At 38.2% G+C, this 19,475-nt stretch overlaps 1 protein-coding gene across 2 annotated transcripts in view; it reads left to right on the top strand.

Moving 5' to 3' along the window:
* Positions 1-19,475, top strand: part of SHISA6 (shisa family member 6) — a 334,899-nt gene that overhangs the window by 302,665 nt on the left and 12,759 nt on the right. For both annotated transcript variants that reach the window (XM_014058898.2, XM_014058897.2), the window contains exon 5: positions 9,278-9,340. In XM_014058898.2, coding sequence (XP_013914373.2) covers positions 9,278-9,340 — 63 coding nt within the window. The remainder of the gene's footprint in view (positions 1-9,277; positions 9,341-19,475) is intronic.

Here is a 19,475-nt window from a genome sequence, read left to right as displayed (position 1 = left end):
TAGGAGGAGAGCACTCCATAAAATAGGAGTCACACCAAAGTTCCCAACTAGAGGACCCATAACAGGGTGTCGGTAGATGACCAATCAGAATGGGCAGATTCAATTTTAGCAAATTAAGGCACTGCCTGATATAGGTCAGTGCTAAAAAGAAGGTCTTTAAAGCTGTTAACCAGCATTAGTTTGTAAGCTATTAGCAACCAATGCAGCAACTTCAGAATAGTGTTCTTATGCAGATATTATTCTGAAGGTTGACCTTTCAGAACTCTAGCTTCTAGATTGTTTTCAAAAGCAGCCCAGCATATAGAGCACTGTAGTAGTCTAGCTGTAGACTAGAAGAGACTAGTGCTAGGAAGCTATGTAAAAAGCAATTGAAGCAGAACAACAAAAGGGAAAAAAAAGTAGTGACTGAATTTTTATGGGACAAGAAAGTTAAAAGTGTTGTGGAAAGTGATTTTAAACTTTAAAAAACCTCTATGAATTTAAAGAAGTAGAGATATTATTAGATGATAAGACTCCAATGTGACTTTTATATTCTGCTCCTGGAAAACTTTACTTTCACTAAATACTTCCATTAGTATTAATTCCATTACTATTAATTTTCTATTCTATGGAATGGGTGATTTGTGCCATCAGCTATTTAGTAAATGGCCATATGCCACGATAACCATGTTGTGGTAAGTGGTGGGGAAACTATCCCAATCCTCTAAATGAGCCCACTCACTCAAAAAGACTGAGATCCTCATGTACAAACTTTTTGATCCAGGATACATTGAGTAGCACAGCTCCTTTCGTCCACATGGGGTCATTAGTTTTACAAGTGCAAGAGTTCTCAAAAAGCTCTTTCTTGCCATGGCAAATGATCTTCTAGGTCATTTAGAGGGCATCCTCTCATGTTTTCCTGGTCACCTTGAATAAAATTGATCTGGCATTGGTGCTTTTTACACACTCAGATCTGTGTGAGTAAAAATGACATTCAGTCTGGCTTCTATTAATGTTACACTACTTCTCTCCCCTCCCCGTCTCTATTTCCTTTCTAAATCCATCATAAAACCAACTGAAAATAAATTTGGTTTTCATGCACATCATTCATCTCTGGCATATTTGACAACTGCAAATATCCCAGCTTTTCATTTTGTTGGTTTTATTAGTCAAGACAAAGTACAAAATACACAACCCCTTCTCTACAGAAACTGACACTTGCTATTTTTCCTGTTATGGATTAAGATTAATCCATTTCATTGTCGTTTAGCTTTCAGCACCTACAAAATCACTACGGGGGAGGGGGGCAATGTTTTCCAAACATGGGACACACTTCAAGAGTCACAAATGGAGTGGTAGCAAATAGCCTGGTGCAACGAGAGGCAGGTTTTCAAGGGAGTATTACTCTTCAATGAAAAGTAAAATGAAGAGTCATTTGGGGACTACTTCATGTTTTCTTCATCAATTATCAGGAGTCCACAACCTAGAATGGGAGTCTTGGTGAGTGATTTATGTTGCAAATTAGAACTGTCAGTCTCAACCTGGGGGAAGAAGGGCCGCTTTCAAAGTTCAGATCAATACAACAGCATTTGAAAATATCTTCTATATCTAGAGTGGAGATGAAAGGTTGCCAGGCATCTTTAGATCTTCAAACTGCTCTGATCTTCACTACTTAATTAAAGGCCTCATGTTGCAAGCTGCAAAATCCTTAGGAATTCTGCACACCTGTCTCTTTTGCCACAATAAATTGGACTTAAATGGGTCTCAAGACCTCCAAGCCCATTATTTTTATAGATGTGAAGGCTGCATAAGATGCCATGTTCTTGGCAAAGATGACAGTGGACAGGCAAATGGGATGGATAATGGGGAGTCATATGTTTAAAGACTTTATAGGGACTGGATTAGGAAGTGTCTCATTTTCCTTTGTTCTTTTCACATTTCCTAACTCCATGTTCTTGTCGTAGGTGTGTGGTAGCAATTGAAGTTTGCTGTGGAAGACTTTAAAATAGGACACTGACGGTAGAGGGGTCTGCATCAGTGCAAGAATTGAGAGATCATATGGGGTAACTTGCAAGCTTGCAAAAGGCCTATAAAACTTACCCGAGCTTTTAACCACCTTTTGCTCAGCTGCGGCAGTGAGATGAACACACCAGCCATTCAAACTTGAAATGATTTTTGTTTGGCCCCTTCTGTTCAGAAAAAGGACATTGCCTACTTATCCATCCTGTATCCTTCTCTCATCCTGGATAATTTTTCTCACCTCTTCTGCTTTGGAGAAACTTTCTAGTATTACATGGTGTCTTGAAAAGTAGCAGGCTGCTTTATAGTGAACTGGGAGCGTGGATTGTGACATTTCAAAGAAGGCTACGAAAGAGTTAGAGTCACCAGCAATGAAGTAGAGCTTCATTGAGGGGCAGTGAGAAAGCCATATCCACAATTTTTTCAAATACTTAGCAAACCAATCTCCTGGGAAAATGGAAACAAACTCCTGGATTTAGGGGTGGAAGGGGAAGATGCCAGAAGAATGAAGATGCTGACTGCAGGGCCAAACATTTAAAGAAACATATATAAATCACAACTTTGTACAAGGCAATTAGCCCAACAACTGGCAAGACTATAAAATATCTGGAACAGTAGCAGACATTTGAGGGATACTTTGGTAGCAAACACTTGACCAACTTTGATTGCAAGAGCCAAGTGAATAATTGGAGGAATGAAGCTTTGTAACTGGTGGAACTCAGAACTGGTAACTCTCTTAAAGAACCTAGCCACTCTTCTAGTTAGTGCCCAAGGGAACATAAGGAAAGAATCTCCATTTAATGTTAGGTGTAGGTTACGCATAAAATCCTTTTTTTTTTTTTTTTTGCAAAATGTCGTTCCTTAATGCCCAATCACCATCACTTGTGAACAATTAATCAAATTCAGTGAGAAGAGCATGAGCACATGTTTGAAGGGAGAAAGGGGGAGTGACTCTAAGTAGGACTCATTAAACCATCTGGCTAGGCAGAATTTCAAAGGCAAATTGTGTAATAGGATCAATAGGATTTTTGATTTTTGATTATTGTAATAGGATGTAATAGGATTACTTTATTAAGTAAAGTTGAGTGTTATTCAGTGTAACAGTAGCAAGCCCCCCCAACCCATCCCGCTGGTAGGGTAGGGTAGGGTAGGGAAGGGAAGAATTGTTGCTGTTCAGTGATGTCTGAAAATAAGACAAGAGAAAAAACATGTCACTACCTTATGCAAACTGTAATACACATATGAATATATGTATATATGCACATATGAAAAGGCATGCATATGTGTTTGTATGCTTATGTGAGTTTTGTGTGCATGCTAAGGAAAACATTTTTGTTTGTACAGATATAAAACTTTTGGAAACATTCTGAGTCCATCTGCTCAGCTTCTAGAAGATTTAGCTTGGAAATCATTATGTTGTGGCTATTTTGGCATTCTGGATAGTGTTGTAAACAGCCTCAAATGATTGAGATTATCTCTCCTCCCCCTCCCCCCACACTTGATATAGTTATTTGGTATCTTCTTCAGCCACATCCTGAGATTAATGTTATCACTGGAAAATGAAAAGCTCTATTAATCTTTTATTTCCTTAACTGAGTTTCCCCGAAGACAACAATGGGCTCTGCTCAGTATCTATGTGGTTGCACATTAGCTGCTGTTTTCTCTGGCTGGCTCCAAGCAGCAAGCTTCTATTAGCAAAATTATATGATTAAATTCAAGAAGGTGCAGGAGGATTGGCTACCATTTTTAACTGCTTTATTGCTATCAGCGCTCTTGGAATTAGCCCATCAAAGTACTCTAGTGGGTGGCAAGACAGCGGAATATGCTGTGTGGCATATATCCTGGGGAGTTTTGTTTAAAAGGGAAGTTGCAAAAGATAAAAAAGTGCGTTTTTTAAAATCAATGTTATTTTATTTTAATGAGATATACAGAGAAACAAAAAAGGACAGATTTTTTCATAACATTTTCTTGATGTTCAATAAGAATAAGAAGACCAAGAGGATGATAATATAAAATCTATATTATCTTTTAGGTTATAGGTTGACATTATTGCTCTTGTGACTCCTGTAAAATGTTATGTTTGACATCTAAGGTAAGGTAAGGTTCCCCTCAGACATATGTGCTAATCGTTCCTGGGCAATGCTCATCTCCGTTTCAAAGCCACTATCCAAAGACGTCTCCGTGGTCAGGTGGCCAGCATGACTAAACGCCAAAGGCACATGAAACACTGCTACCTTCCCACCAAAGGTGGTACCTATTTTTCTATTTGTATTTTAACATGCTTTCAAACTGCTAGGTTGGCAGAAGCTGGGGCAAATAACAGGAGCTCACTCCATTACACGGCGCTGGGATTTGAACTGTCCTACTGCTGACCTTTCTAATCAACAACCTCAGCCTCTTTAGCCACTGAGCCATCACGTCTTAGGAAAAACTTAGGAAAATAGAAAAAATAATATTCCTGATTTTGTAATGCCCTTGATTGGTACTGTAGACATTCTTGTTATTGTGTTCTGCTGGAGGGAAGGAAGGCACTTAAACTTGAAGATAAGGTATCCCTGGAACGTCAGGTAGTGGCATGGCTTAGTTTTATGACAAACATAATTAGTTGGGGAAAATTTCTTGGTCTGAGAGTGATATTTTTCATAAAATATAAAATGGTAGCTCTGAGATTACTTAATATTATGCTGTTTTCATCCTGATATCAACTATTACCCCAAGATCTCTTTCTTGAACCCAATTGTTGTAATGTTTTTGGCCTGCATGTTCCAGACTTCAGTTGGAAGGTAGAGCATTTTTTTTAAACTTATTATTGAACTTGTATGTTGCCCATCTCACCAAACTCTTTTTTGCCTTCTGTTAACGTAAAAATCGATCTAACTTTCTAAAGTATTCCTGCCTCTAACTGCCATATACAAAATGTCTGACTATATTAATACAAGCTAGTCTAATATATCTTATGGTTGCGCTTGAACAATAAAAACTGGCCTTTTATCTAAGAACTATACATCTGTGATTTCCCATCCCCTCCTTGCCAAACTTTATTCACAATCTCATCATCCATTGATTTTGCAGTTCCAAAATGTGTAATTCTGACATGGGCAGCCTTAGACAATGTGTTTTGATTTGGCTGCACCTTCTGCAGGGTCATAGTACTTCCCATGGAGGAGAGTTAAATCTAACTATTCTGAGAGCCAATTAATCTGTTCAAGCCAACAGCATGTGTGATTCAAGCAATTCCTTTTCAGACTGTACTGCAAAAGGGTGGGTAGTGGGTGATGCAGAACCTTTTAAACAAGGTCATCACAGTGGATGTTAGCTCCAGTCTCCTGTTTCATCAGAAATGGAAGGACAAATAATTCATACCACATCCTATCCTTCTTTTGTTATTCACATGACCTCACTTACTCTTTATTTCTAATGTTTTCTTTTATTTTTCACACTTTCCTTGCACTCACAGCTTGAGAAAGTAAATTGCTGCAGACCAAAACAATGTATGTGCTTCAGATCTCATTGACACTAAAGCAAACAAGAAACTTTTGATTATAAGATAATTTGAATCTGTGTCTTCCATAACCACTAACTAGAGGCACTGTAATAGAAAAAGTAGAAAACTTTGCCTGCATATTAGCTTACCGTAATGTTTTTGTGCTGAATATTGTTAAATATATCTTCTTTATCTTTTGTTGGTGAACTACATGTAAGATATCTATGGAGATTCTCAGTCATCCAGGTCATGGTTGTCCCAAAGGTGCTTTTTCAGGAAGTAAATGGACTTTCTGGTTTTTCTTTGAAAATGTTTCACTTCTCATCCAAGAAGCTTCTTCAGCTCAGAGCTTAAAGAAAAACTAGAAAGTCCAGTTGCCTCTTGAAAAAAGCCCCTTTGGGACTACATGTAAGATATATATATAGTCAAGTTCTATCTCAAGAGAACATGTGAGATGAGCTAAAGTATCTGGCTTACCCACATTGATCTCCCCTGTATTACTCGGTTTAGGACCAAGCAATTGGTACATTTAATATAGACCATGAGATTTTGAACATCAGTGGCAATGATTTGTCCATATGATTAGCCATGTTTAAGCAGAACTTGTCAGTGTACTTCAGGATGTGATATTAGGGAAAGAGACAGCTATTTTAAAGAGCTACAGTCACACCTCTGTTCTCCCCAAAGCATCTGTTTGCCACTTACCCCCCCCCCCAGTCTCCAACTTGTGAATCTTTAACTAACTGTTGCTTAATATCATGTACCCATGCTTTTTCTTAGCCCTAGTCCATAGCTGAGGTTGGCTAGCTTTGGGTTTGTGTTATTGTTGTTGTTTTTCATGGAATGATAGAATGGACAAATGGATATGGAAGTAATTCTTCTCTTGATAGACGTTTTGCTTTTGTTATACGGACTGATGCTTAGGTGGTGACAGAGCTGATAATACAGTAAGAATGCATATGCACGCGTGCTCACAACCAGCGAACTGCTTGTGAACTGCTTGTCTGCATTATTAGCTTAATCCTTCTCCTGAGTTATCACAATTAACTATAGTGATGATGATGACCTGGCCATTCCCATGTTTTATCTCTTCCTAAGATTTATATGAACATAATTACATCACCACACTGCCGTATTTCAGTAGCTGCAGGAGATCAGCAGGGTGGTAGAGACTTCCCACTAAAATAGTAAACTTACCCAACAGATGAGGTAGTAAATGGTAGAAAAAAACCTACTATACCAATCACTGTCAAAACTCACTTCCTCCATCATCCAGCTTGTACACATACAAATTAGGGGAAATGGTGGGTGTTTTTCCCACCAGCAGGAAAATCCACTAATTGCTGCAGTAACTTTCCCCATAGTAAACTGTTGGAATAATACAACTCACTGGCTCATTAATGAGGCAGCATGCAGACCACCTACTGTATGTAGACAGGACAAATTTATGCTGACATATGGTACTTTGTGCCATCTCGGGGACTGGAGGAAAGCAGCTGCTTGGATGGCCCTTTGAATGGGAAGTGCTGAATAGAACCAAATACCTACCAATTAGCTTAATAGAAACTACAGCTTCCCAATGCAACATTAAGCTAAACAGGGTTGGAATTTAGAATCCAACAAATGGCTCATAAGAGATCAACTTTCTTTTCCTTAAAAAATAACTTTGGAGGACAAAACTGCAGTGTATGAGAGAGAACATAAGAATTCTCCTCTCCTCCAAGATCCATGGCCTGGATCCAGATTTTGGTTTCTGGAAGGGGAAAAAAATTGAATGGGAGAATCACCCAAGTCTCCCTTGTAATATTACTTTGGTCCTGGTTGCTTTGTGAATGCGCAGAACCACTTCATCACTCATGATTAGAATTTCTGGTCTTGCTAAATAATTTAGGGTGGTTAAATGCAAAACCACTCATTCTGACCTGGGGCAAAGAAGCAATAAAGGGGCAAATATGAGTAAGAGGTGGAAACATTTCACCTTCAAAGATAAATTGCTGTATTTTGTACATTGCCTTGAGACAGATACTGTAGGCAATGGCTTATAAATGTTTAAACAAATAAATTAAAACACCGGGAGATATTGATTTAGAGAGAAAGGCAACTTAAGAAAAGATTTTGATAAACGTTCATAAAATGATGGGAAAATATGTTCCAGTTGCCCCATTCTATTCTTCCTTAACCCAATGTTGGGAGATAACAGGTAAGAGATATTCACATAGCCCATTGTGTAAGTTGTGCCATTTGCTATTACAAGATGTATTGAGGGGCACCAATGTGGACAGCTTTATGTGAGATTATTCCACAGATTCATGAACAATAATGGCTACCAATGACTACTCTTTACAATGACTATTGCCTGCAGTATCAGATATGGTAGACCTCTGTGTACCAATCAAGTAGGAAATAGATTTATGAAAATAATGAAATTGTTTGCTGCATAGCTGCTTTCCTCCCATCCATTTGTGGTAGTTCCAAAGGCAAGATGCTTAGTTCTTCCTATGGATATTCAGGAGGCCTTCAATGACTATATTGATATGTGCTTCAGCCTTCAGATCAGGTTCAGAAGGTAATGTTGGTGAATTGAGGTTCAGCATCATTGCCATTGATCAAAAGAGTCTATCCTTCTCTGTTTTTAATACATAAAATGGTTGGAAGAGGTCATCTTAATAAGATGCACCACTGATATGCAGCTAACCCATTCATCTTTACTATCCTTTGTTGAGTCTAAAAAAGAGCTAATACTCTTAAATGCTATCTAGATTTAACCACATGGAGATAAAGGTAAGATTGAATCCCAGTAGGATGAATTTGCTATTGGTCACTAGAAAGTCTGTTAGGGAATGAGATTCAATTTATTCCAAAAAGGGTTGCTCTGTGTTCAACTCTTGTTGGATTTTCAAGAGAGTTGGCAAGAAATTTGCAGGATTGGCTGTGTCCGACCAGGAGGTAGCACCTTGGAGAAAAAGCTGGATCCACATATTAAGCCTCTTCTATCACTCGAACTTTATCCTGAAAAACAGTCAGATAACTCAGCCATCCTACTAACCTGTTTTTGCAGGAACATGCCTTTGCTGCTGGCCTTGACCCAATATCCATGTATTGAACAGACATATCTAAAGGGAAATACAGCTGGGCTCCTTTGTGCTCCCTGCTTTCTCACTCTTTGGAGATGTGTCCTTGGGGATGGTAGTTGCATTATCAGTCCTTGGGGAGCCATGGTGGCGCAGTGGTTAGAGTGCAGTACTGCAGCCTACTTCTGCTGACTGCCGGCTGACTGCAATTTGGCAGTTCAAATCTCACCAGGGTCAAGGTTGACTCAGGCTTCCATCCTTCTGAGGTCAGTAAAATGAGGGCCCAAATTGTTGAGGGCAATATGCTAACTCTCTAAACCTCTTAGAGAGGCCTGTGGAGTGGTATATAAGTCTTATTGCTATTGCTACTTACAGAATGGGCAGTCTGAAGAGCACAACCCTATTTCTCTCTAGCATGTACTAGCATATATTCTCAGTGCCAAAAATGTGTGTCACAATTGCCTCTGAATATGGTTCTTCCTTTGTTGAATATCCAATTTGTAGTCTCAGCACAACGGGTGTTGTTATTCATTAATATGTTTCTCTAGCAATTGAGATTTTGAGAGCCCAACATGAAAGACACTTCCCCTTTGTTAAGCATTTTCTTCTCCTTAATCATGCAGAAATTTCCCATGAATAATGTGAGATATAATTATTACCTGCAGCTCTGTTGAGCCTCCATAAGCTGCTCCTTAAAAGGCATTTTCTTTTTATTGAATTTCAGATGACCAAGAGCAAAATTATAACCACCTGCTATTAAGTACTGCAAACCAGACACCGTCACATGGTAAGACAATAAGCAAAAGATCATCAAAGTTACCAATGCTGTAACTTCTCCCTTTCTGCCAGTTATCATTTGCTGGTGAATTGTTAAACCAATGTCAATAGAATATTTTATGAAACAATTCCTGTAAAAGATATATTTATTCTATTGATGGTATTGCATGACAAATCACATTGTTAACAATGAGAAAATAAATACGACCTAGTTACTCATATCCAAGAAACAAAACTATATCTAGAATCACATTCCTTTCCTGCTTCTCAGCTGCCACCACTATCTGCCTTGGTTTATAAAGACAGTTGCAGTGACTTGCTTAGATAGGACAGTGTTTAATCATCCCTGCATCTCAATATTATGCTGATGGCACTTACTAAATGCAATCATAGCAAATTCATCCTTCAATATAGCTACTATGGGTACTGAGTCTAGAGAAATGCACAATGTCAGACTAGCTAGATTCATCTCCTTCCTCAGTGAATTCTGATACAATCCATACTGCATTTTCAGAACCATGACTGAAATTTAGAAATGTTTTCCTTTTGTGATGCTTAAAATGGATGGGTTTGAGCTCCAGAATTAGTTCTTCACTTTCAAGGGATAAGTATGACTGATCAGTTGGTTGATTTATTGCATAAGAAGTGCACAACTTGTAATAGAACTAAGCTAACCAATTGACAAAAGGTAAGAATAGCAACACAAAGTAATTAGAGAGATAGTTAGGGAATACCTGGCTATATGGATGAGTTTAATTCTTCAGGATCCACCAGACCGATTAAAGCTAAGAGTTTTACAGAAACTTGCAGATGTCATCGCAAAACCCATTTCTATGACCTTTGGGGTGTCATCAAAGATGAATGTAATGCGAGAAGATGGAAGAAGGCCTAATGATCTACCAATATTTTAAAAGAATAACAAGAAAAACTAAGTAACTGTAGACAAATCAACTTTAACACTACTATTGGGCAAAACTCATAAAATCAGTCTACAAGCATTTAGGAAAGATGTCTTGCTTGTAGGAGCAAGCATGGGTTTATCAGGAAAAAATCATGTCAATCCAACCCACTCACCTTTTTTTTTGACAGACGGACCAGTTTAGTTGGCCATAATAATGTAATGCTTGTAGAGTTGCTTAACTTCAGTGAGGCATACAGCAAAATCTCCCAAGAGTTTCTATAGAGAAGAGGGCAAACCAATCATAACCAACAAATATACAGCAATGGGTGACCTTGAGCCAATCACTCTCAACCCATTTCACAAGGTTGTTGTTGTTGTTGTTGGGAAAATAGAAGAAGGAAGGTGTGTTAGATACGTATGTTTGCCAGCTTGAGTTATTTGTAAAAAAATAAAATAAAGGCAGGATATAAATTAATTAATTTAATAAATAAAGCTTGAAGGAAGCATTGAATGACAAACCACAGGGCTGCATTCTAGACCCTGTTCAACTTACTTATAAATGACTATGTTAAAAAGTTAGAAAATAAAGTATTCAGCTGTGCAGAATACACAAAGATAAAGAGAAGGTTTCTTTTTAACTTATTAAAAATAACTTGCAATATGAGTCTGGGTGGCACATAACTATAAAACAAATATCAATAGCAACAGATAACAAAAAAACCTCTCAAATTATACACTTTTAATGATTTTTCCCACCTTTGTTATTTTTATCAATAACTCAAGGTATAAACATATCTACGCTATGTTCCCTCCTCCTCCTGTTTTCCTCACAAAAACAATAATCCAGTTAGTTGACCTGGACAGAGAGAGTGATTGGCAACTTTCATTCCTAAAGTGGGATTAGAACTCATAATGTCCTTCTTTTTAATCTGGGTCCTTAACCAATAGTCTAATCTGGCTGTAACAACACATATTTGGGGTGTAACCACATATATTTAACATCACAAAATGAGCCCAGATAATATCCTAGCGCCAACACTTGAGAGATAACAATCACCTTATAGGACAGAGGAGAATTTTGAGAAGCTGGAACAATCGGCAGTAACCAGCAAGATAATGTTTAACAGCGACCAGTCAAAGCCCTGTATTTAGGTGGGAAAAGATACCATATAAAGATGGAGGAAGCATAGTTGGCAGCAATGCAAAAAGGATCTGGGTGTATTGGTGAAGTTGAATGTGTGCCAGGAAGGTGATGCAGCTGCCAAAAAAAATCTCACAAAAAAATAAAAGCAACTCTAACATAATTATAATGTCAAGATGAGGAAAAAACTGTTTTTCACTCTTCTGCATCAGTCAGACTGCACTTAGAATATTGTACGCATCATCCTAGCATAGAAAGGACATTGACAAATGTCAAACAAACTGGAGCTGATCCAGAAAGAGCGACTATGACAATAAGGGTCCTGGGGAAAAAGTAAGAGGTAGAGATACAGGCTTTTGGTATGTTTAGCCTGGAGAAGAAAAGCCTGCAGGAAGATGTATGATATTGACTTCAAGTATTCAAAGGGTCGTCATGTAGGAGACGGGGAAGAAATTCTTCTGTTTTATTTCAGGTGACAGAATAGAAAACAGGGGTTTACATTTCAAGAAACAGATTTTGATCAGGAGAAATGTTAAAGAAATGTTCTTGTATTGGAAGAGACTGTTTTGAGAGGTCCTGAACTCTTCTTTCCTGGAGGGTTATAAACTGAGTATGGATGGACGCATGTTGAGGATATTATAACACAGGTAGTCCTCGGCCTACCACCACACTTGAGCCCAAAATTTCTCTTGTTAAGCAAAATATTTATTAAATGGGTTTTGCCCCATTTTACAACTTTCCTTGCCACAGTTGTTAAGTGAAATACTGAAGTCGTTAAGTTAGTAACAGGGTTGTTAAGTGAATCTGGCTTCCCCGTTGACTTTGCTTATCATGATCACTAAGGAGCCAAGGAAGATCACTAAGGAGCCAAGGTGGCGCAGTGGTTAAATGCAGCACTGCAGGCTACTGCTAGATCGGCAGGTCAGCGGTTCAAATCTCACCGGCTCAGGGTTAACTCAGCCTTCCATCCTTCCGAGGTGGGTAAAATGAGGACCCAGATTGTTGGGGGCAATATGCTGACTCTCTGTAAACCGCTTAGAGAGGCCTGTAAGGCCTATGAAGCGGTATATAAGTCCACTGCTATTGCTATTGCTATTGCTTCTCAGAAGGTTTCAAAAGGGAATCACATAACATGTGGACAATGCAACTGTCATAAATATGAGTCAGTTCCCAAGCATCTGAATTTTGATCAGATGACCATGGGGATGCTGCAATAGTTGTAAGTGTGAAAAATGGCCATATGTCACTCTTCTCAGCGCTGTTATAACTTTGGAAGATCACTAAATTAACCATTGCAACTCGAGGACTACCTGTAGAGGATTCCTAAACTGGACAGAGGTTTGGGACTAGGTGGTCTCCAAGGTCCTTTCCGGTCCTTACATTCTATGACTCTGTTAGAATATTCATGACTGGCAGAGACATGATAACAAGGTCAGCCAATGAATAAGCATGATAACAAACTCAGCCAATGAGGTTTTTTGGAAACAGAAACTTAAGGAAGAAGTCTGGGCGTGCTTAGGCAACTGAGTTTGTGCAGAAGCTAAACTAGTCTGGGCTTGTCTGCCCTGAACTCTGAGATGAAACTCTCTCCATCTTGTGTTCTGCTTGTAACTTCTACCACGTTGAAAGAATCTACTATTGGTATTGTACATTTATTCATCTGTTATTATGGATATAAGGAAGTTAATGAATCCAGCTGAATCGGTTATCTGTGTGTGCTTTCTGGATTTGGTTTTTCTACAACAAACTCTGACAGATTCTATAACTGCCCCTCCAAAAAATGTTGCTGAAATTAGCCTCCCACCCTCACCACTGAACAGGGTCATTGGGACTGCTGGATGTTATCATTGAGCCAGGTCCTTACATTTTCCTCCTCTGTGGGCAATGAGGCTTCCAGAGAAATTTATTGAATCCCATCATCCAAATCTAATAGTTCCATTTTCCCATGAATGTTTTTAACCTTTTTTGCTTTCTTGCTCCTGGGGTTTCCTACACAATCAAAAGGAGTTGCTTTTCCTCAGTTGCTTTTATCACTTACTCTGTCGCAGCAGGTTCTGAACAAAACACCTACTTTGGTCCTTTGCTCTCCAGCTTGTTATATAGCCAGGGCTGCTTCTACAGATACAGAAGGATGATTCAGAGATTGAGGCAGACAACTCCCACATGCACATACAGAGTCGCCCCTCCATAATCTCTCTTATTGACAGCTATTTTGTCTTCTTTCCCACTCAAAGCAATTCTCGGCTGTAGTATGCAGCAATAATCGCTTTTCTTTGCACATACTTTTTTTCCTTCCTTAATGTGTTCCTCCCTTTCATTGACTTCTTTACACCAGCAGAACTGCTCTTGTCTGTGTGTCTCCAATTGTTCTGACCGAGGCTTTCCAAGAACATGAAGCAAACTCCTGGTCCCGACAAAAAACCCTTTATTAATTTGCTGTGAATTCTGTTCATTCACATCCAGCAAAGTCTTTCAGGGAAGGATTTCCAGTCACAGATCTTGTCTGGCTTGGAGAGCTGACAAGCCAATATCTGCAAAACTTGGCAAGGAGTCACGGGGCAATTAAGCGAATTAATTGTCTCCTGCAAACTCCACTCCCCTTTCGCTCCTCTTTTATGTCCTATGGGAGGGACCATTCATCATCCACCTGTGGCCTTATGCCCAAGTCGACTCCTGCTCTTTAGCTGTTCCCTTCATCTGGCCACTCTGCGCATGCACACACTGGGAACAGGCTGCATGTGTTCTTCTGCCTCACTGATGTCTGACTCTGAAAGCAGCTGGTAACTGTCAGGCAGCCCCATCTCTGCCTCCGATGCAGAGCCCTTATCACAGCCTTCCCCAGACTCCAGGACTGGCCCATGTTCCTCCCCAGCCTCCTCATCTACTGACAGCCCTGCTGGCCACTGGTGGGCCACAACACCAATAAAAGACCCAGTGGGTATTTGTTTCAATCTCTTTTGCCATCTTGTAACACATAACGGTACTTTGTCCGATTCATTATTTCTACATACAGTTAGTCCCCGACTTAGGACCACAATTCATCCCCAAATTTCTGTTGCTAAGTGAGACATTTGTTAAGTTTTGCCCCATTTTACAACCTTTCTTGCCACAGTTGTTAAGCGAATCATTGCAGTTGTTCAATTGGTAACACGGTTGTTCATTGAATCTGGCTTTGCTTGACAGAAGGTCGCAAAAGAGAATAACTCATCACCACCACCACTCCAGCAAGATACTGCAACTATCATAAATATTACGTGACCATGGGGAGGCTGAAATGGTCATAAGTGTGAAAATCGGTCATAAGTCACTTTTTTCAGTGGCGTTGTAACTTCAAATGGTCACTAAACAAACTGTTGCAAGTCAAGGATTATCTGTACAGTGAAATGTTTTTAAGTCTATATATGCAAGGGTGCATAAGCTGCATAAATAAGTATATAGATCCATACATTATGAAGGGATTATTTAGACTGGTATTTAGTTATCACAACAAACTTCATTAATTGTTGCTCTTGAAACCATCCAGTATTTTAAGTGGTGTTTCTACAATAATATAATATAATAACAGAGTTGAAAGGGACGTTGGAGGTCTTCTAGTCCAACCCCCTGCTTAGACAAGAAAACCTATACCATTTCAGACAAATGGCTGTCCAATCTCTTCTTAAAAACTTCCAGTATTAGAGTTTTTACAACTGCTGGAGGCCAGTTGTTCCACTGATTAATTGTTCTAATTATCAGGAAATTTCTCCTTAGTTCTAGGTTGCTTCCTTCCTTGATTAGTTTCCACCCATTGCTTCTTGTCCTGCTCTCAGGTGCTTTTGAGAATAGCTTGACTCCCTCTTCTTTGTGGCAATCCATGAGATATTGGAACACTGCTATCATGTTACCCTTCTTTTCATTAAACTAGACATACCCAATTCCAGCAACTGTTCTTTAAATGTTTTAGCCTCCAGTCCCCTAATCATCTTTGTTGCCCTTCTCTGCACTCTTTCTAGAGTCTCCACATCATTTTTATATTGTGGCGATCAAAACTAAATGCAGTATTCCAATACATTGCTTTACTTTTTTTTTAAGAAGACTTGAACCAACTAGGTCATTTTCACAATAAAGCAACCCAATTGTTGCCTTTTTGTCAATGTGTCATTGTCAACAAAATAAGAAATAGGTCTAGCAGCAAAGCCAAATATTTATGCTGAATGCAAAGTAAATTGGAGAAGTGCCTTAAAAAAAACTTTAGCTTCCTTTAGCAAGGTTCTTTAGTTTTCGTGATCAGAGTGCAGGAAAAAAAGGTAACAAACAGGTTCTTTTTACAGCTATTGTGCTGCAAAATTAAGGACCAATAAGTAAATCGAAACACAGTTTTGCAGTTTATTACCCGGAAAAAGAAGAACTGGATGCTCGTCAAATTTAGTGTGACCGGTTGCTAAGCCTGATGGCTTGTATGTGGTCTGAACTTCATTGTGACCCAAGAAATAAATCCAGTTTATACCTTCCCAAATTCAACTTAGTTTGAAATTCAATTTCCAGTTTCATGCATTGTTTTGAAATATATTACTTAGAAACAGAGTTCAAAAAACATATGAAATATTCTTAATTTCCTTTTCATATTCCAAATGTTAAATTTTATCTGCAAATGTAACATTCAAATGCTTTAAACTTCATGGGTTGGTTACTTTGAATTGGATACTCACTTAAAAATGCTGCCAAACACTTAATATCACTGCAGATCATCTCCTGATAGAAATAAAATTATCTCCCACATGTCCTATTCTACCTATTCATATATCCACTATCAAAATATTGTTATCTGCATTCCAACATCACAGGCTGAAAGGGAACAAGAACTAATTTCAGGATGTCCTTAATTGAGTCACTATCTCAGATCACACCTGGCCTTCGAGTATATATAATTTTCCCTAGAATTTTCATAATATATAAACTTTGTTATACATTTTGATCATAAAATGCTATCACAAAATTCAGAGAAATGCAAATATCAAAGGATAATTGTGTTTCCATCTGTTATTTGGAAAACAACTCAGTTTACATTACAATGCACATCAGGCCATTTTCTCCCCTCATCACTCAAAAGTAGTTTCCATTTCATTAATGTCTGAAAATACGATGAAAAACCCAAGCTAGTAAATACACATTCTGCTCATGACTTTTTAATCTCTCTCCCTCTCTCTGTCTCTCTCTCTCTCTGTCTCTCTCTGTTTCTCTCTCTGTCTCTGTCTCTGTCTCTGTCTCTCTCTCTCTCTCTCTTTCTCTCTGTTGCTGTCTCTCTGATTTATGGTCTATTTTGTCATAGTTTGATAATGACCTGTTGGAGGACCAGAATGTTATCCATAAATCTCTTGAGCTTGAATCTGCATATATCTGTGTTTATCTGAAGGCAGCATAAAGGGAGCCAGATTTTGGAAGGGCTGTGACAAGCAGATGCCAGAACAGTAGGCAAGAGCTGGCAAAACATTGAAGAGAACCAAATTCCTGAACAAAGTATAAATAAAAGAGTTAAATAAATTGACATGGGTTTGAGATGGCCAGACCCAGAAGAGAGAATATATTCCTTCCCAATTCCCATACATTTCCTATACGTTTCGCAGTATACGTTTCACTGTGTATGTTCCACTCTGCTTAATAGATGACTTTACATCTATTCCTGGTCCTCCTGTTTTCCTGTCTTGCCATTCCTGACAGTTCACTCAGGGTATCTGTCCTGACAGCCCTTTCTTGATCTTGCCCATCTCCTCAAGACAACCCTGGGTTTGTAACCAACAGAATAAGTGGTAACTGAAGGAAGGAGTAGCTGGGGAAAAGAAAGGCCATCTTGGAACATTCAAGAATAAAAAGAAAGGCTGAGAGAGGTGAATGCTGACAATAGCCTCAGTGCCACAGCAGAAAGGAAAAGACGCTTATAGAAGAATCCAGGAGAGTCTCTATCCTGAGCTAATCTGTATGCAGGCTGAGAAAATTACCTTGAAACAGCTAATCCTACAGGAATAAGGACTAAACCTATGGAATGCTTTAGCTTCAAAGGGGAAAGTGCTGTCATAAAGCATCTGCATCTTTTTCCATTGCAAGGGCTATTCTGTGATTTCAGCCATGGGTTCACAATTTAAGAACAGCAAGACAACTGAATGACAAGTGTGATCAGTAACATCAGTTTTGGAGAAGGAAAGAAGTGCACTTTTTTACTTGAGGGGTTTTAATTGTTCTTCATCAGACCCTTGGCAGTCTAAAAATGTTTAACTGAATAATTAAATATTAGGTACACAAACATCCATTGTCTCTGGAACTTGTTAGCAAGACCTGCATTTCCTACAACAATCTGTCTACAAGCAGTAAGTTACAGCTCAATATGGTTTCATTTCCAGAAAATTTTTCTGACATTGCTCAGTGTAGCTCACAATTGTCAGCTGCATGCAATTCATGGTCAAAGAGGCAAAGATGGCAGAGACCATCTGGAAATTCAAAAATAATTCATCAGTAGAATGCTATTGCTCTTTCTAAAAATCACAGGTATTTTCCTAGTTCTAGTGTTGGTTCAGTTGTTGCTTCAATTGCTAGAAGAGCCACAAAGATGAATAATATAATATAATTTTCTTGAATCCGTCAATGCTCCAAATTTAATTGTTATGCATTATGATTCTGGCTGTTTTTTTTTTAAAGTAGGAAGAATCAAATGTGTTCTGTATGCTGTATTTGATTAATCTATTGATTAAGCAATTAAACTGTCAATTTGCATGAGGATAAAAGTTATTTCATGAGCAAAAAAAGGTACTTTCTTTTGGTTAATTATGTCCCTATCTGCCATATTGAATTTCCTATCTAAATAAGTGCTCCCATGACAGACAAAAGAAGAAATGGCTTTATTTAGGACAATATTTCCACTTGCACTAAGGCAACATTCTCCTCAAGGGAAGGCCGTGTTTGAAATGATAGAGCAGATATAGCAATTCATCTTTTGATTCACAATTCATTGTTTTTCCAATGATTTTACTGAACATTATATTATACAAAAGAACTATGTACTGTGGAAATACATTAAAAATTAAGAAATCTAAGAAGTGTGGAAAGAAAAAAGAAAAGTAAATGATAGAAAAAGAAATTTCCCCCTTCGTCCTCAGCAAATATAACAACATTAACATCTTAAAATACACCTCAACACTTCTTCATTCCATACTTCATCCCATTCTCTATAAACCCATCTCTATTTCTCCAGATTATTCAGCAAAAATCCAGTAAGGATTATCAGAGATAACAACATAAGCATTACAAACTGTCTCTATTATACCCAATTGGAATCCTTCATTTTATATTTATATCTCCACTTTTATTTAAACAAATTCCCATTTCCTCTCTTCAAATAGTCAAGATCCAATCCTAGTAAAAAAAAAATACAAAAATAAGCACAATCACCAAGTCCCAATTTTAAAAACCTACTAAACATCACCAGAAATAGCAACTCAATGTTATCAAAAATAGCTTAGAGTATTGCAAACTATATCTATTATACCCAATTTAAATATTTCCTTTTATATCTCCGTTTCTATTTTTAAAAATTCCCCTGTTCCTTCTTTTCAAATAGTCCAATCCAGTAATGTTTTGATAAGAGTTTCTCTTTTTCTTGTATTGCATTAATTCTTGTATATTGGACCAAGTTATGTAACTTTATTTTTTTTTTACAAATTAGAGTAGAAGTGTTGCATTTCCTTACACTGCATGCTAAAGTAATACAAGTAATCCTTGACTTATGATCACAATTGAGCCCCAAATTGATGCTGTGAAGTGAATTTTGCCCCTTTTACAACCTTTCTTGCCACAGTTTTAAATTAATCACTGCAACGGTTAAGTTAGTTAAGTGGTTGTTAAGTGAATCTAACTTCCCCATTGAGTGATCGCATCATCCCAGGACACTGCAACTGCCATAAATATGAACCTCTTACCAAGCATCCAAATTTTAATCATATGACCATGGGAAGTCAACAAGGTTTAGGTTTATTTGATTTATATGCTGCCCTTCTCCCAAGGACTCAGGGCAGCGTACAACATTAAAAGAAACACATAATACAAAAGTTAAAAAGAAATTAAATAGGATATCAC

This window comes from Thamnophis sirtalis, unplaced genomic scaffold (assembly GCF_051295495.1).
Source record: "Thamnophis sirtalis isolate CommonGarterSnake01/CBP01778 unplaced genomic scaffold, rThaSir2_p1.2 scaffold_3, whole genome shotgun sequence".
Taxonomy (NCBI): Eukaryota; Metazoa; Chordata; class Lepidosauria; order Squamata; family Natricidae; genus Thamnophis; species Thamnophis sirtalis.
This window is presented reverse-complemented; position numbering and strand designations above follow the sequence as displayed.